The sequence below is a fragment of the Danio rerio genome, chromosome 19 (assembly GCF_049306965.1).
Source record: "Danio rerio strain Tuebingen ecotype United States chromosome 19, GRCz12tu, whole genome shotgun sequence".
In the NCBI taxonomy this organism is placed as follows: Eukaryota; Metazoa; Chordata; class Actinopteri; order Cypriniformes; family Danionidae; genus Danio; species Danio rerio.
In genome coordinates this window covers 29,339,464-29,349,913 of record NC_133194.1, presented here as the reverse complement: position 1 = coordinate 29,349,913, position 10,450 = coordinate 29,339,464, and the positions used below count along the sequence as shown (strand labels likewise).

General features: G+C 34.0%; 1 protein-coding gene across 2 annotated transcripts; it reads right to left on the bottom strand.

The window, feature by feature from the left end:
* Positions 1-1,877: 1,877 nt before the first annotated feature.
* nelfe (negative elongation factor complex member E) lies at positions 1,878-10,439 on the bottom strand. 2 transcript variants are annotated; one of them, XM_005170027.5, is made up of 11 exons: positions 10,235-10,439; positions 9,959-10,043; positions 8,195-8,264; positions 7,941-8,086; positions 7,777-7,851; positions 5,469-5,506; positions 5,119-5,378; positions 4,831-4,975; positions 3,854-3,908; positions 2,245-2,347; positions 1,878-2,135 (listed from the first exon to the last, which is right to left on the bottom strand). In XM_005170027.5, exons 2-11 carry the CDS (start codon positions 10,031-10,033, stop codon positions 2,062-2,064), a joined length of 1,041 nt encoding a protein of 346 aa, XP_005170084.1. In that variant the 5' UTR covers positions 10,034-10,043; positions 10,235-10,439; the 3' UTR covers positions 1,878-2,061.
* Positions 10,440-10,450: the final 11 nt, after the last annotated feature.

The following is a 10,450-nucleotide window of genomic DNA, read 5'->3' as shown; positions in this document are numbered from 1 at the left end:
AAATTAGCCCAACTTTTAAAGTCAGAATGTATGCATTTACAAGATACCTGACAGTAAATTAACCACTTTGTTTTCATTGAAAAACTGCTAAGATAATGTCGCACTTTTACAGATTGACTGTTTTTAATGTGTTGCACTTCATTCATTCAATAATAATAATAATTAAAGGATATGATGGTAACACTTTAGAATAACTATCCGTTATAACTAGTTAATAGACCATTAATAAACTGTTAGTTAACAAGTTATAAATGACTTGTTAAATAAAAGTTAATAGTTTGTTAATTATTTACAACTGTGCCTTATAGATGGGCAAGGGATAACTTACAAGCCGTTAGTTGACAAGTTGTAAATGACTTCTTAACTGTTTTTTAATGATTTATAACGTTACCTAATAAATTTTTAAGAGATCATGAACAAGCTGTTAGTAAATTACTTAATAAAGACTTGTTAAGTATCAGTTATGGTGTGTATATGTTATTGGGACGTTATTCTAACATTGCAGATATTTTTCATTTATTAACTGTTAGTTAATGAGGAATAGTTGCAACTTTAGAATAACGTCCCAATAACATGCTTAAGCTAATAACTAACACTTAACTATTATATTTACTCACACTTTACAGACGAGAGTTGTTCATCGTTTGTTAACCATCTACTTATACCAATGAATCCTTGTAGAACAGCAAATGGATGGAATAAGTTCAAGCTACAGAAATTTGATGTAATATTTAAAATATAAAATGTTTGTTTCTAAACCTTGTTCCACTTATAGGCTTTTCTGTGTGCTGTGTTTTACCAAAGAAACTCCACAGATGAAATGTTAAAAGTTGTCTTTAATGTATAGAAACACACATACTGAACCATGACATGGCAGTACAGCAGTATGCAAGAATACAAACCCATGAAGTGCTAAACATGAAAACAAAATAAATAAAAATTTAAAATTACACCAGTGGTCTAATAAAAAAGTTTCACTGGTGTTATTATAGGGTGAACAACTGATCTGTAAAGTGTGAGTAAATATAATAGTTAAGTGTTAGTTATTAGCTTAAGCATGTTATTGGGACGTTATTCTAAAGTTGCAACTATTCCTCATTTACTAACAGTTAATAAATGAAGAATAGCTGCAACTTTAGAATAACGTCCCAATAACATATATACACTATTAACTGATACTTAACAAGCCTTTATTAAGTTATTTACTAACAGCTTGTTCATGATCTATTACTAATTTATTAGGTAACGTTATAAATAATTAAAACACAGTTAAGAAGCCATTTACAACTTGTCAACTAACGGCTTGTAAGTTATCTATTAGCCATCTATAAGGTACAGTTGTAAATAATTAACAAACTATTAACTTTTGTTTAACAAGTCATTTATAACTTGTTAACTAACAGTTTATTAATGGTCTAATAACTAGTTATAACGGATAGTTATTCTAAAGTGTTACCGATATGATATTCTTTCTCAAACAAATTCTTATTTTATGGGGCAAGAAATAGGGAAAAAAAACACAGGCCTACAGAGTAATGTGTGTATATAAGGTTATTTATTTCTGTATGCAAATGGTTTATGTAACAGTGCATGCCTGTGCATTTGTATTCTCAGTATTCTGTTTCCCCTTAGGCAATGCTGGAGCACTGCAGTGTCTGAACTACAGCTCATTTCATCAATAGCATCTAATGTTGTTGATTTTTGCAGGGAGAAGCTTGATCCACACAGCAGAAACCCAACAATTCAAAGCTCAGCCTGGCTTTTAATTTCTGCCTCCGAAGGTATGCTTTATTGACGTTTCATTAAAACTGATTTTTTGCACATTTACAATCAGAATCGATTGTGTTTGCACATATTATGAAGCGTCACCCCGCACATGTTGATGGAAAATTTTATTGACTGATTTATTGAACACAATGACATAAACATGAGTGGGCTTAATGTCCACACTGAGCGTTATTAATAACCGAAAAGTAGGATTTACTTCTGTGAAAGTCATGTCTGCTGTACCTAGACAAAATCTCACGCCGACGTTTTAAAACAAAAGCAAATGTCAAGTAACTAAAGGAAATCTTCACTGTAGACGACCTGGCTCCGTTTGTCTCTGTACGAGCCCTTGGCACTGTTCTGCACCGCTGTGAAGGATAAATAAGGAGGAGATAGTAGAAGGAGACAGAAATAGAAAAGGGTTAGTCAAGTGTGCAACACTCTGGCAGTTTTCGCCTGTGAAATGTCCTTATTTACCAAGAGAAGCCCAGACAGATTTCCCTGTGGCGGCATCCAGCATGGGCTGCTTCCTGGCAATGCTGACTTTGATGTTGACGTCACCCACAGTGGTGCCATTCAGCTGACAGACAGAAAGAGTTTTCATTCAGCAAACGAAGAAAGATACTACAACCTATGATTATTCACACACACTTAACCCCTAATCATTTCTAAGCTTATCATATCTATTTTGCTAGCATACATTGTTATTCTAGTTTAGTTTATTTATTTAGAAAGTGCAATAAAACAACAGTTGCTGACCATTGTGTTGTACAATCCTAAAAGCAAATTATCAAAAATAGACCAACAGATAAAATACATCCAACATACCACAAAGTATCAGCGATAAAGAAGACACCAGGGGCCTCATGTATCAATGCTGCGTTCGCACAAAAACTGCATACGCCAGATTTCACTCTTACGTTTGGATTTACTAATGATGAAATAAGCACCTCCAATTCACATTCTGTTCAAAGGTTCTCTTTTTGCTTGCTTTTGCCATTGCTTTTTTGTTTGGTTTTGCCAAAGTAGAGTCATTACCATATTCATTAGGGGGAGGAGGCAGGGAGGGGTTTTGTGTTCGTGCATGTGTGCTCAGTTTCACGTTAATTCAGATGTACAAAGAGAATATGCGTGGGATTCCGCGTACGCACTGTTTCATACATCTGAATTTTTTACTGCGTACACACATTTACAGCTTTGTGCGTACGCAATGTTTTAGTATGAATTCAACGCAAGTCTTCGTGCAGATAGGTACATTTCGGCCCCAGATAGGTACAAGAGGATCAATTTTCTCCCACCTACTACAGAGAAAGCTTAATCTCCTTTTTTCATCTATTTGGATCTGGGAGCGACTAGCATTTTCTGGACCTTAAACATCTGCCAGATATTTGAACAGTATTAGGATTAGAGAGATAAGTCGGAGGCTGGCCATTTAATAACCTAAAAATCATATATTACATTTTTAAACTCCATTCTAAAGCATATCGGCAACGAATTTAGGGAGCACAGGATAGGAATAACGTGTACAAACTTGCGGGTGGCAGTAAGAAGCCTACCGGGTATGGAAATACATCAACATACTAAAATAAGTCTCAGCAATCGCGTGTGTGTGTGTGTGTGTGTGTGTGTGTTAACTTCATAACGACATTGTGTGTGACTCATCGTTGCAGAAAGGCTTGAATTAACTCCACAACAAATTCATCAAATAACCATTGGAAAAGTTCTTACTGTAGTAAGAGAGATCTGCTTCATTCTTGTCTGTCACTGTGCTGTTTATCTAAGTGAGACGCAGCAGGTAAATGCTACTCCCATGGTATTATTCCTGCACACGCACGTGGTAACAGTAGTTGAGGAGAACTAGCTCAGTTGCAATAAAGGGACAGGCTACAAAACAAAAACAGCTACAATGTCCTAACAGCTCAAATTTCCCAGATTTAAAAAGATATAATAAATAACCTGATGGGTGTTTTGAGTAGAAACTTTACAGACACATTCTGGAGACACAAAAGACTTCTCTTGAAAAAGGGGTAAAATAGGTGCCCTTTAAAGTATAAAAGTATGATGCTGCTGAAAGTGGACTACTGACCTCCGCCACAGCCTGGTCTGCTGATTCGATCTTCTCAAAGGTGACAAAAGCGCAACTGGCAAAAGAATGAAGGCAAAAATTATTAGTTCAATATTGTGGCTTCTCTCAGACATGCACTGCTTTTTTAAAAGACTGGGGTCTGTAGGGTTTTTTAAAAATATTATTATATTAACAAGTTTGACAAAAGGACGGTTCACCCATAAATGGAAATTCTCTCATCACTTTATTTCCCTTCACTAGTCCCAAACCTGTTTGATTGTAATCCAAGTAAGAAAGACATTTTTGAAAAAGGAGGTAAATATCCAATATCCCAAATCAGAACCCTATTAAAACAAGGAATGGAATAGTACAACTAATCTTGGACAATGTTTTCCAAAGTTAAAATCGACATCTTTGCTAAAAAATCTCTGCAAATCTAGGTGGCACTATACTTGAAATTCATTAAGTATTGCATTCAAGATCAATTGTTGTGCCAATTTGTCAGCTTAAAGATATTTATTGTTTAAAAGATAATACAATGTCAAAATTGGCCTTTATTTTCTGACAAGCTGTTGAATAGTCATTTTTCAGCTCTCATGTAGGTAGCACAGTATTTAAAAGTAGTTCTGAAAGGTGAATTTAAGAAAATATAAACAGAATAACTATTGTAATATTTTAGTGGTGGCACTATAGAGTTAATCTTAGAGACCCCAATGTTGTCAGATGTTCAATTCAATGTGCTGCCATAGACTTCATTTCAGGAAGAATAATAATAGTAGAACTATTCAGCACCTTAAGATTTTACCAACCCCAAACTTGTGAACGGTAGCATACCTAAATACTTGAAAAATGACCCCATTTCAACTTCTAATAACTTTCCTAATGCTTAGACTACAACGGAACTCATAACCAATCAATCTTCTAAACTTTACTATAGACAGTTAAGAAATCAGTTTGTCTCTTTCCAGATGCCCAGCATTTTAAGAAAATAATCTTACTTGCGTGGAGAGTCCATTGAAAGGTCAATGATGTTGCCGTGCTGAGCAAAGGCTGTGCGCAAGCTGTCCTCCACTAAACCGGTGCCGTACACATACACTGTGTTTCCTTTGCGCACACCTCTGCGCTCTGGATACGAGTCTGACCCTGAACAGATTTTCAACAGAACAAGTTTAAAAAAAGCCAAATGCATGATTTACGGTTTACTATTATTGTAAAGACACAATATGAACACTGAATGGGTTAATATTATTTTGAATGAACATTTGTAATTGCGCAGATTGCCTTACGTCTGTAGGGTCCATCTCTCTCTCTGTCTCGTTCTCTGTCTCGATCCCGGTCCCTCTCTCGATCTCTTTCTCCATCCCGGCTCCTGTCTCGTTCCCGTTCCCGGTCCCGTTCTCTCTCTCGACCTCTTTCACGGTCCCTTTCTCTGTCTCTGTCTCTTTCTCGATCTCTCTCCCAGTCCATCTCCCTTTCCCGGTCACGCTCAGAATCTCGACTTGGCATTCCTGCCTCTTCATCACGAGATCGATCTCCAGGAACAAAACTATGAGATCATTAAAAAAACAGCTTTAATATTGACCACAACACTGTTTTAATAAAGATGTTTAATTATTAGTATTATTTTAAGTCTCACCTCTCGTAAAGGGATTTCCTGTGGATTCGTTTAGCGGACTACAAAGAGAGAAACATGTCAAGTCTACAGACACTACATCCATTCAATATTTTCAAAGACTTCTTCATTGATATTTAGTTTAGCACATATGTAGACATATTTGCATACATATACATGTATATAATATTTTTTTATGTTTTGGAAACAAGCTCAACAAGACCATAACAAACTGTAAAAACTATAATGTTATGAAATAATATTACATAAAAATAGACCTATTAGAAGGATTTCTGAAGGATCACATGACACTGAAGTTTTAAAATATATTAAATGCAATATACAGTTGAAACCAGAAGTTTACATATATTCTAAAAAGGAACATAACCTTTTTTTTTAAAATAATGTCTGATGGTAAATATACTAAACGTTTACTATTTTAGGTCCATTAGGATTACCTAAATGATTTACATTTACTAAATGTCAGAACAATGAGAGAATTTTTTTGTTTTAGATTTTTTTATTAATTTCTAGACAGTCAAAAGTTTACATACATTTCCTTGGTATTTTTTAGCTTTGCTTTTAAACAGTATAACTTTGGTCAAATGTTTTGGGTATCCTTATACACTTCTCAAAATAGTTTGAAGGAATTTTGGCCCATTCCTCCTGACAGAATAGGTGTAACCAAGTCAGATTTGTTGGCTGTCTTGCTCGCACAAGCTTTTTCAACTCTGCCCAAAAATTTTCTATAGGATTGAGTCAGGGCTTTGTGATGGCCACTCCAAAACATTCACTCTTGTCCTTAAAGCACATTTTAACTAATTTGGCAGTATGATTAGGGTCATGATCTGTTTGGAAAACCCATTTGTGGCCAAGTTTTAATTTCCTGGTTGATGTCTTAAGATGTTGCTTCAGTATTTCTACATAATGTTCTTTGTTTATGATGCCATCTATGCTGTGAAGTGGACCAGTCCCTCCTGCAGCAAAACAGCCCCACAACATGATGCTGCCGCCCCCATACTTCACAGTTGGGAAGGTGTTCCTAGGCTTGTAAGCTTTCCCCTTTGTCCCCCAAATGTAACACTGGTCATTATGACCAAACAGTTCAATCTTAGTTCCATCAGACCACAGGACATGTCTCCAAAAATGTAATAATAATTTAGCAAATTGTAATCTGGCTTATTTGTTGATTCTGGCATGTTGATTATTCCATGCTGTCAAACAAGGAAGCAATGTGTTTGAGGTTTTCCTTAAATACTTTTCTACAGTTGTGCCTCCAATTAACTCAAATGTTGTCAATTAGCCAATCAGAATTTTCCAAAACCTTGACGCCATCGTCTGAGCTTTTTCAGAGGCATAATAATCTTATTGTATGTAAACTTGACTTTCAAGAAAAGTTGTATCAATTTATCAAAAAATATTTCTCTCATTATTCTGCCATTAAGAATAACAAAAACAAATTTGATTTCTTTTACCTAAAAGAGAAAACGTTTAGCCAAATTAACATCTGACTTTTTTTTTTTGAATGGTCATGTGCCTTTTTATACAGTGTATGTAAACTTCTGGTTTCAACCGTATTCAAGGAGAAAACATGTCAGTGTTTCATTCAGTATTAAAGGAACACTCCACTTTAACATTTTACAAGTCTTCTAGAGTTAAACAGTTGACGTGAACCATTTTTGAATCCATTCAGCCGATTTCTTGTTCTAGCAGGGTCACTATTTGCTTAGCATAATTGATTGAATTGTGAAATGATTTGTTTATAAGGCCTATTAACTGTAATTCAATTAATTGAAAAGGTAGGTTTGTTGGTTGAGTACACCAAATCATACAAAATCTGTGTTATCTGATCGAAAGTGCATCTCTCGCGTATCCATGGTTTCAAGGTAACCGATTCTCATGCGCTGCATAATATCACTCCGCCAATGCAGGTTTACTGCAGAACAGTTAAACTATAACATCAAAACAAGAGTACAGTTACTTTAACCACTTTAACTTAGTAACTTTGACCTATAAAAATGCTTTTTTATTTTCCGTCAATTTCCGTAAATGATGCAACTACAGAGGACTCGAGCATTAAGAAGGAAAATTATTTTTTATTTATTTATTTTTTTTTTTACAAAATGCTAATGGACAAATGTGATTGAATTAATTATGCTAAGCTAAGCCAATACTGATACCGTTAGAACAAGAAATGAGCTGAATGGATTCAAAAATGCCAACTGTTTAAATGTGAGTATGTTTAAAAAAAAGTGGAGTGTTTCTTTAAACTACTGATAATATACATAATAATGTGTGCATACATATAATAAATATTTAGAAACAACTTTACATCAGGAGGCTCCTCATCTGTGGACACGCTCCTCTGAAATGGCAGGAATGCCGGGGCAGGACCTTTCTCAGGATCCTTGGAAGCAAAAGAAATGCATCTTTGTATGAAAAATACCAACAACAAAAAAAATAACTTGGCTTTTCATGAGGTAGGAAGTCTCTTACTTTCAGTTTACCCTCAAGCATTCTGGAGCGCTTGAACCCCGAGTTCTTGTTTTCTGATTTGATGGCACTGATTGCCCCAGATTTGATTAGCATTTTGGCCTGCTCTGTGGCTGTCGCTGTGTCCACCACCGGCTGATCTGACAAAGCTTAATTAAGATGTTGAAAAAGACAGAGATTTGTTAATATTGTACTGATGTAATGCTAATTTATTTCAAGAATACCAGGAAAGATCTGAGACCTACGGATCAACTTACTGCGTTTCAGTCCAGTCTGACTCGTCTGATTGGTGGAGCTCTGTTTCTTCAAAGCCATTAGGGCCTTCTTCTACATGACAGGAGAGAATGGAGAAAATAATACATATCATATGGATTGTTTACATTAAATTTTTGCCTTTATGGGGCAAAGATTAAAAGAGATTTTTTTGATCCATTAGAACGTGTCCTGTTTATTGGTTGTTTCTGTTTTACATTATGATATGATTTACAGAAGACCCCCTCTTTTTAAATGTCATAATGAAACAATAGTTTATACATCATAAGACTTTAAGGATCACAGTGCACCCAAACAATAATTGTTATTGAGCAATTCCATGAAAATGTCAACCTTGCCATGGAAAAAAGGAAGTTTTAACAAAATAACAAAACCGTTTCTATGTTTTTTGTGTAAGCAAGTATTTTACAGTACTTTAAAAATACTCAAAAATGTTTCTACCAATGTTCTCAAACAATTACATTTGATTTACCAATCACACAAGTGTCAATTTCACATCTGTCACGTCCATAACAAAGCTTTTTTCTCATAAATGCAAAAATGTTAAACAAAATATCCTTTTGATTAGCATTGTTTCTTTTGAGTTGTGCAGTTTAATTCACAGAATTTCTACAAACTATGTCGTAAACTGTAAACCTGCTAACTTTTTTGTTACATCCATAACGCATGTTTATTTTCCTCATTTAAAATGTAAAAAATATTTACAGATTGATATTTCTCTGATCCCATAACTCTGTGGTTAGTTGTTTGGTAAAATATAAATCAATGTTTCAATATAATGTTAACATATACTTTCTCTGTGAATTTATGTTTTGAATTTTCACAGCAAATGTCACACCCATAATGGTGGTTTATTTTAAATCTTTATACTTTGCCACTGCCCTTCAAATCACTTTTACCAATTTTTAATTACATTTTTAAGCTTTAAAAAATATAATCCTATGTATTCTAATATAATAATTAATATTTATTTAATGACATTGACTAGTTAAATAATGACACTATTATCCGTACAGGAATAATAGTGAAGCATGTCCTAATTTATTATGTCTGAAATATTAACACTGCTTTATTTTACATCATTATTAAGAAGCTGCTTTGACACTTTTTAACTATTCCAAACTTTGTAAATATACTATATCCTTCAACTGCCCCACCAAGAAAAAAATATTTGGTGTGCATTTCTTAACTTCTAATGTTGCTAGTTAACACACTCGATACATTTTTTTTCAACACATTCCATAATTTCCAAAATATCAACTTCTACCAAATGGTTGATATGTCGGTTTATGGTAAAAGTCCCTAAATTAATACATATACTATGAAAAATCTGAAAAATGAAGTGCAAGTCTAATTTATTTAAAAACATGATATAACGAAACGAAAATAAAACATTTTTGAATACCAAATAATCTTAAATTTTTGAAGTATGCCATAAAATATTTTAGATTCTGATTTAACACGCTTTCTTATTTATTTGTTTGTTTAACAACAAAACCAAAATCAAGTGTAGTAGTGCAACAGGATTATTCCTGCTTGAATTATTATTTTATTTTTTATTTTTTTGTAAACCAACAATGCTGTGTGTTTAAACCATTATTCAAAACATCAAACATCAAAATATGGTCAACCATTTGGTAGAGCAGGCACTTAATTAACTTAACTAATTGTATTTTGATTTCGAGTACATATTAAAGATTAGAAAGTACATGTATATATATATTGAGAAAAGTAACAATCGTCTTTACCTTTTTCTTCAGTTTAGCATACTTCTTTTGCAGCGCTTCTTCGTCTTCTGTTAATGAACTGGGAAATATTGCCATTTTGCTGGACCTTAAGGAGAAAAACAACAGCAATATGTTTAGCAAGCATAAGTATTTTGTTTTCAGTCTCAAGATAGCATCGTGTTTTTCACAAACATATATATTTAATCGTAAGTTGCATAACATACAGCAAAATACACGCATTTACCCTAAATTCAAAGAATAAATTTTATGCGATGAGCGTCTGCAGTAAATCCTCACCTGGCGCGTAAATATGACGTAATCTGTTGTCATCCGAGAAAGGAGGTCAAATTAATCGTTTGTCCATACTGAGATAATTTTAAAGTATCTATTATTTAAAGTGCACCAATACTTTAGTGTGATTTAGATCACACACGTAGATCGTTAAATTATAAAGCACAAAATAAAATAAAATGCATATACTTCCGTCCCATTACTTCTGCGCAGCTTCCTGTA

Coding starts and splice junctions, on each gene's coding strand:
- nelfe (XM_005170027.5), bottom strand. CDS start 10,033: ATGGCAATATTTCCCAGTTCATTAACAGAAGACGAAGAAGCGCTGCAA. Junction 8,087..8,194: donor TCAGACTGGACTGAAACGCA/GTAAGTTGATCC, acceptor ATCTTAATTAAG/CTTTGTCAGATCAGCCGGTG. Junction 7,852..7,940: donor TGCTTGAGGGTAAACTGAAA/GTAAGAGACTTC, acceptor TTTGCTTCCAAG/GATCCTGAGAAAGGTCCTGC.